The sequence below is a fragment of the Triticum urartu genome, chromosome 1A (assembly GCF_056163025.1).
Source record: "Triticum urartu cultivar PI428250 chromosome 1A, HENAU_Tu73, whole genome shotgun sequence".
In the NCBI taxonomy this organism is placed as follows: domain Eukaryota; kingdom Viridiplantae; phylum Streptophyta; class Magnoliopsida; order Poales; family Poaceae; genus Triticum; species Triticum urartu.
Window position 1 is genome coordinate 546,776,231 of NC_141873.1, and position 15,402 is coordinate 546,791,632.

The 15,402-nt window shown below is 46.7% G+C and overlaps 1 protein-coding gene and 1 long non-coding RNA gene across 2 annotated transcripts in view; both read left to right on the plus strand.

Moving 5' to 3' along the window:
* Positions 1-15,402, plus strand: part of LOC147992487 (uncharacterized) — a 285,776-nt gene that overhangs the window by 210,788 nt on the left and 59,586 nt on the right. The window lies entirely within an intron of this gene.
* Positions 7,974-13,225, plus strand: LOC125528268 (CDP-diacylglycerol--serine O-phosphatidyltransferase 2). The gene is made up of 12 exons (XM_048692765.2): positions 7,974-8,589; positions 9,348-9,413; positions 9,582-9,641; positions 9,810-9,900; positions 10,049-10,103; positions 10,200-10,279; positions 10,386-10,502; positions 10,599-10,683; positions 11,308-11,399; positions 12,217-12,470; positions 12,570-12,658; positions 12,765-13,225. Exons 1-12 carry the CDS (start codon positions 8,459-8,461, stop codon positions 12,890-12,892), a joined length of 1,248 nt encoding a protein of 415 aa, XP_048548722.1. The 5' UTR covers positions 7,974-8,458; the 3' UTR covers positions 12,893-13,225.

Below are 15,402 nucleotides of genomic sequence, written 5' to 3' on the forward strand. Positions count from 1 at the left end.
GTTGAGGATCAAATGTTTTGTTTTGTTGTGGACCAAATTTAATGATATTTATTATGTGTTATTTGTGTCATAGATGGATATCAATATTGAGGAGGAGAGTGGAAAAGCTGATTTATATGTTGTTGCAATCACACATTATTTTAAGAGAAAAGCACTCCATCTGTTCCTAAATATAAGTCTTTTAGAGATTTCAATATAGATTGCATACGACATACAAGTCTTTTTTAAAATTTCAATATGGACTATATACGACTTGTAATTCATATTGAAGTCTTTAAAAACGACTTATTATATTTAGGAACGGAGGGAGTATGTTTTTTGTCCCTCGAGTTTCCCAAAAGTATAGTCTTGGTCCCTCAAGATTTTTTGATACACATTTGGTCCTTCAAGTCTGAAAATCAGGTAAATTTAGTCCAAAACCAGATTTTGACCAGTTCCACTGGTTTGACCGCCCAAATTTTGATCGGCTTTGACATGATGACAAAAATTTAAAAGAAAACTGATTATTATTTTTTGTCATTCAATATGCTTACATGCGCAAGGTGCGTGCTAGTTTTCGTGGTCTTTAACACTCAGGAGCTCGTGGCAAAAAATATATAATCTACTATAGATGAACAATGAAGAGAAGAATCTTTTGGGTGGGTATATGTAGAAGAAGAGTGCTGATTCTAGCAAAGAAAACATCCGACTAGGCCAGCGACCACCAGGTGTCGTGCCGCGGCCGAGGATTGAACCGGCCGGAGACGAGGATCGTGAAGTCTGCACCTCTGCAGTCCCCCATGTTTCACTTCATTGCTGGTACCACTTTCCTAACTCGAGCCGGCGACCCCGCATCGAGCAAGCCCAGCCACGTACCGGTACGTGACGACCGGTCGATGATACTGTAACGACGAAAGAAGAAGCAAACGGTGGCCGGCTGGCCGCTAGCAGGACGGACGGGGCGACACGTCATGGCACCGCATCGTCGTCCTGTTCAGGCCGGCGACGTGGATGCCTGGTCTGGATGGACCGTACGTCGCCGTGCACATCCCGATGCCCGTCCCCTGGCGCCGGTCAGCGAGCAAGCAAGCAAACAACACGGACGGACGGCGCGTCCCAGCGGGAACCGTGTGGCGCTCACCGCGGTCCGCGCCCAGGCCCAAGCGCCCGCCCTGCATGCATGCGCGCGGCCTTCCCAAGCGCGGAGGGGAAGGTTCCCGTCGTGGATCGTTTGGCCGCGACGGCGACGCCTCCCGCGTTATATGTATGGCGTGCCCGTCGTGTCGCCTTCCCCTGCGCCTGCGCGCGCCCCGGGTACGGTCTGCTTTGTCCTCTGGAGCCCGGAGGTGAGGCGAGTGTTCCTACTCGGTGCCCAAGTCATCCCAAGCCTCTATGTACCAAACCAACCTGTGGTTGAATGGTTAGAGAGATTGCGCTATCTCCGGCCCATCAAGGTTCAACTTCTGGTGTTTGTATTTATTTCTAAATTTATTGCAGGACTTTCGGCGATGCGTATTCAGTGAGAGGAGACTTCGCAAATTTTAAGATGATATGCCGACTTGGTCTTTTGGAGATGCTCATAGAGATAGGATGTGCGTGTGTGCGTTCATATGAATGAGTGTATGCGCACGTATATGAGCACTTGCGTCTGTACTATGTTAAATAAAACTCTCTCTATTCCATAATATACGACATTTTACACTAATATATCAAAAAGCGTCTTGTTTTATAGGACGGATGAAGTACTTATGCTAGTCATAGTGAAAGTAACTTATCTAGTAACATAACACTTCAAAAAATTATTGCTTATGTGGCATGTAATTAATGAGAGGTGATAACATAATATGTTACTGTAACATAGCACTTTCCAAGACAAGATGAGTCTACAAGCTAATAAATGAAGCTATCTAAGATACTACTATTATGTTACTTTGCATTATAAAGGTAGTAGTAACTTAGACTAGTGTCATATACATAACACTAGTCTAAGGGCATCTCCAGCCGTTGCCCCCCCCCCCCCCCAGGAGGGGGCAAAAAATCGCCCCCTGGGGATGCACCGGCGCTAAAACGCGCATTGGGGGCGTGATGTCCCCCAGTCGCGGCCCCCCACGGGTTTTTAAAATGTTCAAATTCGGCGCAAACACAACGCAAACACGGGTGAGTTCGTTCAAATTTAAACATATTTTACAAAAAAAAGAAAAAAAACTACCGCGGGCTACCCCCGCCGTCTCCCTCGCCGCCCGCCTCGCCGCCCGCCCACGCGGTTCTACATGCCGAGGAGGCACCGCCGTTGTCGTCGTCGTCGCCCCCGCCTACGCCTCTGCCGTCCCTGCTGCATCCCTCCCCGGTTGGCACGGCGGGTTGGACGGTCCGGGGGCGTCGTCGTCGTCGTCGCTATCGAGGACGATGACACCGTCCCTGTCCTCGCGCCCACGTTTGCGGGCGGCGATCTCCTCCAAGGCCCGGCGCTGCCGGACCATCTCCTCGCGCACGTAGTCGTCGCGCGACCACCGCATGGCGTCCTCGACGGAGAAGCCGCGCCGGGCTATCTCCTCGTACTCCGGGGGGAGGCTGGACTCCACCTTGGGCTCGACGAGGGCGTCGGAGCTGCGGGTACGCGCGCTGACAGGCGTGTCCTGGGGCTCCGGCTTGACAGGGCGGAGGTGGAGGCAGGGACAGCCGCCGGAGCTGCGGGTACGCGCGCTGACAGACATGTCCTGGGGCTCCGGCTTGACGGGGCGGAGGCGGAGGCAGGGAGAGCCGCCGGACGAGGAGGAGGACGCCTCGGTCTCCATGCGCCTCGGCGTCCAGGAGCTTCCCCGGCGGCGTGAGAAGGACGGGGGAGCGGGATACTCGAGGCGCGGCGTGTTGCCACCCTCGATGTACTCGAGGACGGCCTCCAACATGCGGCCGGGCACGCCCCACCACCAGCTCCGGCCATCGGAGTTGAGCCTGCCGGAGGGCACGACGCCATTGGTGGCCTCGAACTGCTCGGCGTGACGGCGGCGGAAGTAGGGCTCCCAGAGCGGGCTGTCGGGGACGTACCGTGGCCCCTCCCTCGCTGCCCGTGGCAGGGACGCGCGGATGCGTGCGATCTCCGCACGCCGCGTCGCCCCGGTGGGTGGTGGTGGCACCGGCACGCCGCCGATGCTGATCCTCCAAGCCCCGGGCACCCGCATGTCCGGCGGGACCGGGTACTCGGCCTCGAAAAGGAGGCGAGCCTCGTCCTCGTGCAGATGACGGCGCCCGAATCCGTTCGCCGCCGCGCCGTCGCCTGGGAAACGCTCGGCCATGCTTTCTCAACTGGTGACGGCGAGAGGAGGAAAGGGGGAGAAATGAGCGCGTCGTCGGTGGATGATCGGGGTGAGTCTCTCCGGCGCGCTTGCAGTCGGCTTTTATAGGCGGAGGCGCCGCGTGGTAGGCTTGGCCGGCGCGTTACGCGTGGCGTGATTGCGTGGCGGCCGAGGGACGCGCCGCCCAGCCTTCACTGCGCCACCCGTGAGGCATCAATGAAGGCTGACCGGCGCGGCAGCGCGCGGCAACTTTGGCATTGATTCGCCGCGGGAAATGAGGCGATGAGGACGACGAAGGGGCGAGAAGAGGGTAGAGTCGCTGACGCGGCGGGCCCGCGGCTCTTCGCGTCAAAAACGATTCGCCCGGCGCCCCCGAGCGACCCCCAGCACGTCGGGTTCGGGTTAGGTCCGCCGGCGCCAATTTCGGCCTGAGCTGACGAAAACTAGGCTCTTGAAGGCGTGACTGTGCCGATTTTTTAGCACCGGCGAACAAAAAGACGTCTAGAGGGCCTTCTTAGGAGCGCGGCTGAAGATGCACTAAGTTACTTCCCACTGTGATCAGTCTTAGTATACATGCATGCAGTTCGAGGGCAACTACGAATAGCAGAGTAGGCGAGAGAAGAATCGTGGCCAGAAATAAATCGAGCAAAGGAGCTCCGCTACCATTTTCATTAACGAAATTGAGCATGCTGATTTCACCAGAAAAAAACAAACAACACACTTTTTTAAACATAGTACATATGCTTGCACTTATATATACACGCACACACTCATCCTTATAAACGCACGCATACTCTATCTTTATAAGCATCTCCGAAAGACCGAGCCGACATATTATCTTGAGATTGAAGAAGTCATTATAGACGTTTTAGACACATAACCTGAAGGGCTATAATAAATATATAAAAATACGAGCATCAATGTTGAGACTTGAACTCTGGTGGTAGAGGATACCACTGTTCTCCTAACCATCCAAACACATATTGTTTAGCCACATTCAACACTTTCAGTTGTTTTATTAGCTATGGATGTAAATGGCAAAGAAATGACGCCCGCAAGTCCTGTTCAGTTAGTTGCAGCTAGTTACATAGTTCATTTTACCCTAAGAAAAAAATTATTGAGCTGTTAGACCGTATGTGGACTTAAATGAGACCCAACTTACATCCCTATTATCGGTTTTCGCTATATCCCATGTGCCTAAACTATTTGCGTCGGTCACTTTTTGTTTTGCATGAGGATGAAGGCGGGGATGGTGTGAGGAGCGCCGGCCACGGCAAGGTCGAGCTAGGACCTCACCAGAGTCGGGAACGACGCTGCGAGCGACAACGAGTAGCATCGTCCCATGTGGAGACAGAGAGAAACTTAATTGGGAGGAGGATGCGGGGGTCATCGGGGTTGTGCAGGTCAGGGGGTTTAGAAGTCAGGGAGGTGGCCAGAGGAGGTGAGAGGAGGGCGGGACGGCGAGGTAGTGCACGATAGCGCCCACCGACCGTGGATGTCGGAGGCCGGTGGTTGGGGCAAAGTAGGCTTGTGGCAGGAGGAAGAAGAGAAGGGAACAACTCTAAAATGTTTCAAATATCAGTCACATTTTCAGGGGCCTAATACAGAAAGAGTTCTTTAAAATATATATTTATGAAATTTTGCTGTTCATGACGGAATCATGAGGACTATCTTGTAGACCGACACTTCTAAATCTCCGTCTTACGGTACGGAGTAAAGAGAAAGAGACAATGAAATGACTGTGTGTTTTTTTCTTGAACTGGAATGTTTTTTCATTTACATGGTATAGACATCAACATTGATACATACACTAATCCTATGATCGCATGCATGCAAACCTCTATTCTTATAAACACCTCCGGAAGACTGAGCTACATTTAGTCGACAGAAGCATCTTCTCTTGTTGATCGCATATTGTAGAAACACTCAAAATAAATTCAAAAAAAATACGATCACCAACACCATCATTTGAGCTACACTTAGTTGACATTTTGAACCGGAATGATTGTGTCTTTTCTCAAAGGATTAAATTAGGAGTCGCACAAGACGGGAGCGTGCGCGCGCCCGACGAGCGACGCGGGGGAGGCATCGGAGCGTGGAGCCGCGTCCGTGGTCGGACCCAAGCGCCCGTGCCGTGCCGTGCCGGAGACCGAGGGGCCGTGCCGCGACGTGTATCCGTGCGGGTTTGAGCGTGACGTCCCGGATCATATTCGCCCGTCGTACGTGTCGCTAGGGTACGACGCGGTGGCCATCCCGGTCTCCTCTGCACTCCGTACCCTTGGCCAACATATTCACCTTGGCCGCCTTGGGCAAGATTCCTCTGTACGTACTCGGTGCCAGAGTCTCACCCGGCCCTGCCTATGCCTGCCCACCTACCTACGTACGTACACGCCTACATGTGGTGCGAGTAGCAAACGACGGCGAGTAGTCGAGCAGGCTAGAGAAACACGATAATGTGTTCACTCATATCACATATGTATTTATCTTTTTAACAAACACAATACAAACACAGATGCTTATATATACGCACACTCATTCCTATGAACGCAAGCACGCACACGCTATCCCTGCGAGCATCTCCGAAAAACTGAGCCGGCATATTATCCTAATATTGAGAAGTCGCCACAGACGTCTTCGTCTCCTCCCATTGAACGCACGCATATGTATGTGTTGCAATTTACTTTGATGGGTGGGTTTTCCGACACGTACATCATATCTTTTATTGGCAGTTAACGAGTGAACTGAGCATGGTTTAGACAGGCTAGATATTTTGTGATGGAGCTTGCACAATGTCCATTTTTTTCATGTGGAAAGGTGCTTACAGAAATAGGGGTTTCATAGGGTGAGTACGTGTTTCTCAAAAGAAAATTCAGGATTGACCACATTTACATGCTTTGTAAGGATGTAGTACTTGGTGTTTGTCCTGCCTCTCGTGGCAGGTTTCCACTGCGGTTCTTGTAACCCATGGCGGGGTGTATTGGTCATTGGAGATTCTGGTGCATTTTTTTACAACCTTTCTTTTCTAACGACACTTTTTTTGATGATATCAAGAGTGTTCTTCACGGGCTTGCTAAGAAGACGGAGATGAAAACAATGTTCTGTTTTTAGTTTTGTTAGGGTTTGTGTCATACTCAGGAAGATGAGGCGGAGGCGGCTTCTTGAAGATGGAATAAGGTCATCTCTGCCTAGCCCTCGTCCCGGCGATGTTTGGAGGGCGTATGGAGGTGTGTCTCTGACGGATCTCGTGGCCTCCGTTCGTCTATGTGTATCCATGTTGGATCCTTCCTATCTAGACTTCTCTTCATCGGCAGTGGTTGCTGTTATGGTGCGCTGATCCTATGGGGCCTTAGCACGACGACTTCTCGACTGTTTACTAGAACAATGTTTACCCGACTCCGCTGAGAGAGGGACGATGACGGTGGCACATCTTCGGCTCTCTCCAGTGCTTGTATAGTCATTGTTAGGTCGTCTACGAACCTGGATGTAATTCTTACTTCTAGTGTTTTTTTTATAGTACCATGACAGTTGATAAATACTCCCTCTGTCCCAGAATATAAGAACGTTTTTGACACTATGTTCTTATATTTTGGGACGGAGGGAGTAGATTGAAAGTTTTCTAAAAAAAAGAGATAAAAGAAAGCATATGGATGAAGACTATTATGTATTTTTTTTCCGGCCTTGTTTGGTTCATAAGTTCTAGGACTTTTTTTAGTCCCAACTAAAAAGTTGCTAGTCTCTAAAAAGTCCCTATTTGTTTGGTTCCTGAGACTAAACATGGACTAAAAGACCATGTTACAACTAAGGCCTCCTTTGGTTTGGAGGAATTTCATAGGAATTTTAGAGGACAGGATTCTTATAGGATTTTTTCCTTTAGAGCCCTTTGGTTCATAGAAATAGATTTCTATTCCTATATAGGATTGGTTCCTATCTTCCACATTTCATAGGAAAATAAAAATGAGCCTAGACTCAATGGAAAAATTCCTTTGGTGTCAATCAAATGACATCTCGTTTCCTATTCCTACTCATATAATTTGAGATATATGCCATCTCATTTCCTACAGAATTCCTATTCCTATGATAATCCTAGGATAGAAATATTGTAGGAATAGGAAAATCATAGAAAGTGAGATGACATGCATCTCAATTCCTATAGAGAAAGAGATGTCATTTAATGCATAGGATATGAATTTTTCCATTGAGTCTTAGCTAATGTTTTTTTCCTCCAAAATATGAAGGATTGATTTCTATCCTACATAGGAATAGGAATCCATTCCTACAAACCAAAGGGCCTCAAAGGAAATTTTCCTATGCAAATCCTATCCTATAGAAATCCTATGACATTCCTACAAACCAAAGGAGGCCTAAAAGTCCCAAAAGGACTCTTCTTGAGGGCATTCTTTCATAAATCTCAAATGCCCACTTTAAGTCTCTATAAGTCCCTTACGTTTGGTTTAGATGAGACTAAAATGGATTTTTTTGAAGTCCCTATATCAATAAGTCCCCGTAAACAAACACGTACCCCTTTTTGTTTTAGTGTTTCAATGTATTTCTATGCATTGTTTGACGTTTCTCACAATTTTCGTGGTGTTTCTGTGAGAAAAATACAAGTGGAATCCAACAAAATTGGTTGGTGAACCGGGCCGGGAATAATGGCCCTACCTAGGTGCCAGCCGAGCCCGGGGAGCCGGGGGACCTGCCAGAGAGAGAGAGGGGGAGCGTCGTAGGCCGGGCCAGGGGCAAACGGAACGGCGGTGGTTCCGTGATTTCCGTGGCGCCGCCGCGTCGTACGTGGACACTCCATCGCACACGCCTCCTCCCCCGTCCCGTCCCATTTCCTCCCGATTCCCTCCGCCTGCCTTCCTTCTTTAAAGAAGAAGAGCGCCGCCGCCTTCTCCTTCCTCGGCTCCCACCGGCTCCGATCGCCCGCCGCCTCCGCTTCCGCCAAATTCTGTATCCTTCCTCGGCCAGCGCTACGGATAGGGCCACGAGGGCAGCTGGAGTCCTCAACTCTCCCTTGATTTCTCGGGCGGCAGTTGCCAGCCTATCCATCCATACGTGTCGGGACGCTGGCGGCAGGCCGCCTTCTTGGCGTCTAGCCACCTCCTCCCGAGCCTCCGTCTGGCCGGCGGTCGCCGCCGCCGATAGTCCGCGGCGTCCGTTCTGCCGTTCCTCTGTTTCGGGCCGGCATGGAGGCGGCGGCGGCGAGGCAGAGGGCGCGGCCGCGCACGCCGCCGGCGGAGGAGTACGACCCGTGGACAGCCTGGCTCTACAAGCCGCGCACCATCTCCGTGCTGCTCGTCGGCGCATGCCTCCTCATGTAAGCAACCGAATCACCATCCCCATCCCCGGTCGATTGATTCCTCTCGTGCTCGTCGCAATTCCCGAGCTTTTTTTTTATCTTTCTTCTTCTTCTTCTTCTTCTTCCGCCGGCCGTGCGGTGTGACCGACTGTGAAAGTCAAAACCAGATGTGAAAAAGCGTGCGCTCTGCGCCGGGGCAAGTACAAGAGCGTGCAGGGATATCAGGTGCTGCAACAGTGTCAGAGTTGTACACCCTTCATGGCTGTTTTATTTTCCAGAGAAGAATACTTTTTTTTCTCAGTCCAAGTTTAATGGGCTTCGTGCCAAAGGATTCAACTTTTCAATGAATGATTGAAGCATAATGAGCCAACCTAACCTAGGAGAGTGTAGGGGTAGGAGTGGTGATGAGAATCCAAATCTTTTCCGAATATCTCATGCCAATTTTTATCATCTGAAAATATTCTTCTGCTGCTCGGCTGCATTTCGCCTCATTCTAGAAGAACACCCTTGCTGTTGCTTGATGAATGGATGGATGAGAGTGACAACTGCCCCCATCAAGCTTAGAGGAGCTAAACAAACCCCAGAGACAATCCTCCCTTGAGTGAGCTGAGTGCCAAGCCATCCCATCTCCCATAAGAAAGATGTGTCTGAACTCATGCGGGGCAAGCAACGGATTCAGTAACTTGTAGTACTACTGAAGAAATGTGGACTGTTCTTCTGCTCATTACTTTCTCTGGAGGCCATCTGACCTGAGATCCAATTGTTTCCCGTTTCAGCTGGGCGAGTGGAGCTCTGGACCCGGAGGGCGCTGCCTCCCACAGCAGCTCGACATCTATCAAGAGGTACTATGTACTAGTAGTAGTATGGCTGAATGCAACCTGAATTTTCCTTTTCGCTGTCATGTTTAACACGGCTGGGGAAAAATGGGTTCTGATGCCGCCTTTTCGGCAAAAATGATTGGGGAGAGCGAGCGACGCTGACATGATTTTTGCCTTGCTGGCGCTTTCCAGGGGTGTCTGGGCTATGATTGCGGTGTTCCTTGCCTATTGCACACTCCAGGCACCATCAACGTGAGTTATTTTTTTCTCAGTTTTTAAGTTTTTCTGTAGAAACTGAACATTAGTGCTTAATTATGCAAATTCAGTTGATTTAAGATTCTTGTAAATTTGCTTGGTGTGCTGGTCTCATTGGATGATTTGATGGACAATAATTCAGCCATCTGGCAAAAATTGTGACAGGATACTTATTCGGCCCCATCCTGCTTTCTGGCGCCTGGTGCATGGGCTGGCGGTTGTTTACCTTGTTGCTCTCACGTTTCTTCTTTTCCAGGTTAGATATATGCACACTATTTGTTACTGTTCTGTTAGCATCTTAACACATTGATTTTGACACTTCATGAGTAAATGCCACAAACGTGCATGTGTGCTACATCATAGATTATACAGTGCCTTCTCCTAATTTCTCCCTCGTTTTCCAGAATCGTGATGATGCTCGCCGGTTCATGAAACACCTTTCTCCTGATCTTGGAGTTGGTAACGTCTTTGTGTGAATTAGTTAGTTTCACATTCAACAGTGGTTAAAATGTGAAAAGATTGTTCATAATCCCCCTTTTTTTTACCCAAATGCAGAGTTACCGGAGAGATCCTATGGAGCCGATTGCCGTCTGTATGTTCCAGAAAACCCTAAAAACAAGTTCATAAATATTTATGTATGATTTCCATGTGAACCTTCCCATTTCATGAAGATGGCCTAGTTTTTATTGTTGCTGTCATTATATTCCACCAAATTTGACGGCTTCCGTGATCAATATATAGGAGACATTGTTTGATGAATTTGTGGTCGCCCATGTTTTGGGCTGGTGGGGCAAGGCTGTAATGATACGGAATCAAGCTCTCCTTTGGGTCTTGTCGATTGGCTTTGAGCTAATGGAGGTTAGATCTGGTCGTCTTGTTTGGGAGGAGTTATGTTTTTTGTCTCCTTATTGCCGTCTTTGACAGTGAAGTGTGCTTATTATCATCTTTTTGCAGCTTACGTTCCGACATATGTTGCCAAACTTTAATGAGTGCTGGTGGGATAGTATTATCTTGGACATCTTGATCTGCAATTGGTTTGGTGAGACATCTAAAGGCACTTAATGACTTCGCATACCTTTTTCATGCCTTGTATTACCCAGAAATTTCCTGTAACAGATTTATGCATATTCAAATAGCCGAGTACTTCTCGCTTTGCTTGATTTGATACAGTTCCTCTGAATCTGACCTTATCAACTGTAACATGATAACATTAAAAATGTTGATGTGATGTATCCAAAATTTGGAAGGACTGGATAAGCTGTAGTGCCTGATCGACATACTACTGATTGCTATACATAAGATACTTCCTACTTGACAATAAAATTTAGTTTCTCTTGATCATTTGCTTCAGTGGTAGAAACTGGACTTTCTGTTGCAAGTACCACTAGCGAAACAAGTCTTTAATTAATACACAAATCACTATTTCGAATATTGATTGCCCTTATGTTGACGGGATGGCTAGTTTAATTATCAAATGCTATGTGTACGGGAGCTAACGGTGTTCAGGTCATTTAAAATTCATGATATTTCACCTGGACGTCTTTTGAACTTCAGTAAACCATTTCTATCTGTTGCTGCAACACCTCATCATTTTGCCTGAGCACCAACTGCTAGTTCTGTCACAGGTGCAATCTTTTACTGAAATTCTGGTATTCTGATTCAGGTATTTGGGCGGGAATGCACACGGTCCGATACTTCGATGGTAAAACATATGAATGGGTTGGACTGAGCCGACAGCCCAGCATCATGGGTAAGGTATGTTCACTGAAAATACATCAACAGACTAATGGCCGCCTTGTCTCATGATTCAATTGCATCCACAGTCCCTAATGAGCACATCAGTGTTCTTTTGCCACAATGAATGGCCAAGATCCTGTACTTGTCAGATTCCCACGGTCTCCTCTGGCTTTCTAAAATTTACAGTATGAATAATGTTTTGAGTTATGACAGACTCTGACCAGATTGTAGTGCAAGACCAGTAACTCCATGAAACCTTTGCTGTCAGCCAGTTACTGAGGAAAAAGTGAATTGCTTTGACTTCTTGTATGTGAGATACCAGGCAACATGATGCAAGGGCATCCCAGTGGGGCTGTGTCTTGCGCTGTTCAAATCGGTCTTTTGTCATTATTGTTCCATGATTTTTTCCCCTTCCATAATTTGTCTGCTGCATGCCAATTATCTATGCATTTATCTGGCACTGTACCCACATGTGAACAGTCACAGCCTGTTACAAACAACCAAACTTGTTAATCAGCCTTTGTACAGCTAAGGAATTGGTATGATGGTATGGCCTAACAAACGTTGATTTGGAAGGAAGCTAGCTAGAGTCTGAGAAAAGGAAATGTTGTTTAAAAGAAACTATACTGTTTCTATCATCTTTTCACAGTTTATTCATGGGAACTTTTGACTGACTTTATATTAGTTAACTAAACTTTAATAAAAAAGTTCAACATAAGCTGGTGTCAGTGTTGTCAGTGTGATTTTTCGTTGAATCTTGAAGCTTAGCTGTGCAGACTAGTTGGTTTTGATTCAGCCTGCTTACACCATCTACTGCATCCCTTTTAATTTGCAGGTGAAAAGATCGTTGAGCCAGTTCACTCCTGCACAGTGGGACAAGGATCAATGGCAGCCCTTCATGGGGCCGTTGCGGTTCATCCAAGTGTTGTTCCTCTGCGTCGTTTTCATGATGGTGGAGCTCAACACATTTTTCCTTAAATTCTGTCTCTGGATCCCTCCAAGGAATCCCTTGGTTGTGTACAGATTGATCCTGTGGTGGCTGATTGCGATCCCGACCATCCGTGAGTACAACTCCTACCTGCAGGACAGGTACTTCTCAGTTCCTCTGCACAAACCTGTGAACAAATTAAGCATGCATTTATTGATGGACTTTTGACATTTGGCCATGAACTGTTTTGATCACCTCAGCAAACCGGTGAAGAAGGTCGGGGCTTTCTGTTGGCTCTCTGTAGCCATATGCATAGTGGAGCTTCTTATCTGCATGAAGTTTGGGCATGGTGAGCTTACCTTTCTCACCTCGTCACATATACCCTGCTGTTTCATGCGCTGCAAAATCGGCATTTAAGTGTCTTAACATACGGAAATCGGAATTAATCTGGCCAGGTCTTTTTCATGATCCGATGCCTACCTGGCTGATCATCTTTTGGAGGTCGGCGGGGATAGCGTTCGTGGTCTTCTTGCTCGCGTGGTCGTGGAGGAACCACCAGAAATTCCGGAGAAAGAATCTCTGATAGTTTGGTGTGAAGAATGATTTCTACTGGAATCACTTCATAGTTGCTTTTTTTATATACATAGGCTGTACATATATGATGTAACTTAAAAACCTCAGGGGAGCAAATTCCATGTTGCTCCTGACAGTGACACGAACCTGGTCTGTCACAGCAGCCCATTGTTGCCAGCATCATAAGATTGACAATTCCAGATCAATCAACAATAATGCATCAAGGCATGATGTAACGAGCAAATAAATTGAGATTGTCACATTGATTGGGGTCTGTCTCAAAATGCTCGGACAATCTTTGTGTACAAAAAACATACAAGTCTGGGGCTGTTTTTCTGTTTGCGATGATTTTTTTTGGGGGGGGGGGGGGGGGGGGGGGGCAAGTTTCTGATGCTTACTAAAGCATTCTGGACAACAAGAAGAAAAGAGTCCTCGTAAAAAAAAAAGAGTCCTTAAGGAGTTAAGAAAAAAGGAAGTCCCAAGCATACTTATTAAATAATGAAAATTGTAGGAGAATATGATTGGTTAATAGTTAGACTTTGTCACAAAAATTGTACTAGTATTTTCCTGTAAAAAAATATAATGGCTGGACTTTGCCACACCTCTTCTTCTAAGTTGTGTGGCAGGCCACAGGCGTGTTAAAATCGTTCCAAAATAAGTTGTGCCAATAATGAAATTTGCGTGTTCAAATCATTCCAAAATAAATTGTGCCAATAATGAAAATTGCAGGAGTGTATTCAAGTAACAAAAATTGCAGGAGAATATGTTTGATTAATATATTTTTTAGAATGTTTGGTTAATAACTGGAATATAAAAGCTAGGTTGCAAACATTGACTTCTTGCCGAGGATCATTGAAATTAGCAGGCAAATGAAGTTTTAGAAAGTAGGAAGAAGTCAAAAGGGGTGATAAAAAGGGCAAACGGATGCTACCGAGAGCAATAATCCTAGACCTACGAACTAATTCTCTGCCCCCCTCCGCCCCCCCCCCCCCCCCCCCCCCCCCCCCGATTTTCAGTGGGGTGGGCCCCTCCTCTCTCCTAATCCCTATCATATTCTGCCAACTGGCTAATTACTTAAAAGTTTCATAACTCCATATGTAGATGTAGCATTGCTCCTACAGAGAGAGAGCTCCTAATGCGCGCGTAAAATGGTTTTGGGAGCGACCTAACACACACCCTCCCCCTAGAGGGTTAACTGGACTGACCCACATAGCATCACGAGCTCTACCAACGAGGTTCTTTGGTGTTTCTTTTTATCTATTTTGTTGATGGATTTTCTTTTACAAAACGAGTTTTCAGTCAGTTTTATGTACTTTGGCCTGTTTTATTCTCTATTAGATAATTTCTAAATTTAAAATGTTCGTTAATTCCAGAAAATGTTCGCAAATTTTAAAATATTGTACCAAAAATGTAAAAAGTGTTTCCTGATTCAAAACATGAATTTCAAAAATAATTTCTGAATATCAAATAATATTCACTGAAACAAGTGTCCCAAATTTCAAATCTTCGTTCCAGAATTTTAAAAAATGCTTGCAGAATTTCTAGATATCAAAAAGTATTCATGACTTTGAATTTATTTCCAAAAAATTTGGATTTAAAAAATTGTTCTGAATTTTAAGAAATGGTTCCAGACTTGCAAACTTTTTCTTGAATATGAAAAAAGTTCCCCAATTCCGAAAAATGTTCACGAATTTGAAAATATTTGTGAATTTGAAAAAATGTTGTATTTTTGAGAAGTTCACAAGGTCAAAAAATTAAAAGCGAAAAAGACAGGAAAAAAACTTGATTGAGGTAACGTTCTAGAACCAACCAAAAACCGGTGCGACCGTGGGATAAGAAACGTGGAAGAAGAAGCCGTGAATAGGCCGGCCCATAGAAGCGCTAGCACTACTACTGTTTTTTTTTTGCAATCAATTCAGAGAGCTTTATTCAAACAAGAGCATTCCTTGGACAGTCAACCATAAGGCTTGTCACAAGGAAGCTGGGAGTCTCATCAAGCCAGCTTTCCGTTACATGCAATGTGCAAGCACGCTTAGCACATAGATGAGCCGGAATATTCGCTGACCGATTTACATGTTGAACAACAAAAAGAGAAAAATCACGAGCTAGCTCTCCAATCTGAACTAAGATAGGTGCCACAATAGATCTCGAATTATGGCGAAAATTCCAGAGATCAACCATCTCCATGCAGTCTAATTCCATTATCACATGTGTGAAGCCTCGAAGTCTTGCAAACAACACCCCGTCACGAAGTGCATAAGCTTCAGCCAAGAGGGGATCGGTGATTCCCATGTATGGTTTACACCAAGCTCCTAACATCTTGGTTGCCGAACGAGCCACACCACCTGCACCTCGAGTGCTTGTGTCGAAGTCAATGGCGCCATCTGTAGTGATAGAAATGTGATCAAACTCAGGTGGCCGCCACCCATGCCCCGCCATGGTCATAGTAAGATTCCGAGGAAGATCTAGAATGGCGAGATCCTCTCTTGTCAGACGCATTGATGTTGTCGGATCTGTTCC

Coding starts and splice junctions, on each gene's coding strand:
- LOC125528268 (XM_048692765.2), top strand. CDS start 8,459: ATGGAGGCGGCGGCGGCGAGGCAGAGGGCGCGGCCGCGCACGCCGCCG. Junction 10,684..11,307: donor CTTGATCTGCAATTGGTTTG/GTGAGACATCTA, acceptor ATTCTGATTCAG/GTATTTGGGCGGGAATGCAC. Junction 12,659..12,764: donor CTGCATGAAGTTTGGGCATG/GTGAGCTTACCT, acceptor TAATCTGGCCAG/GTCTTTTTCATGATCCGATG.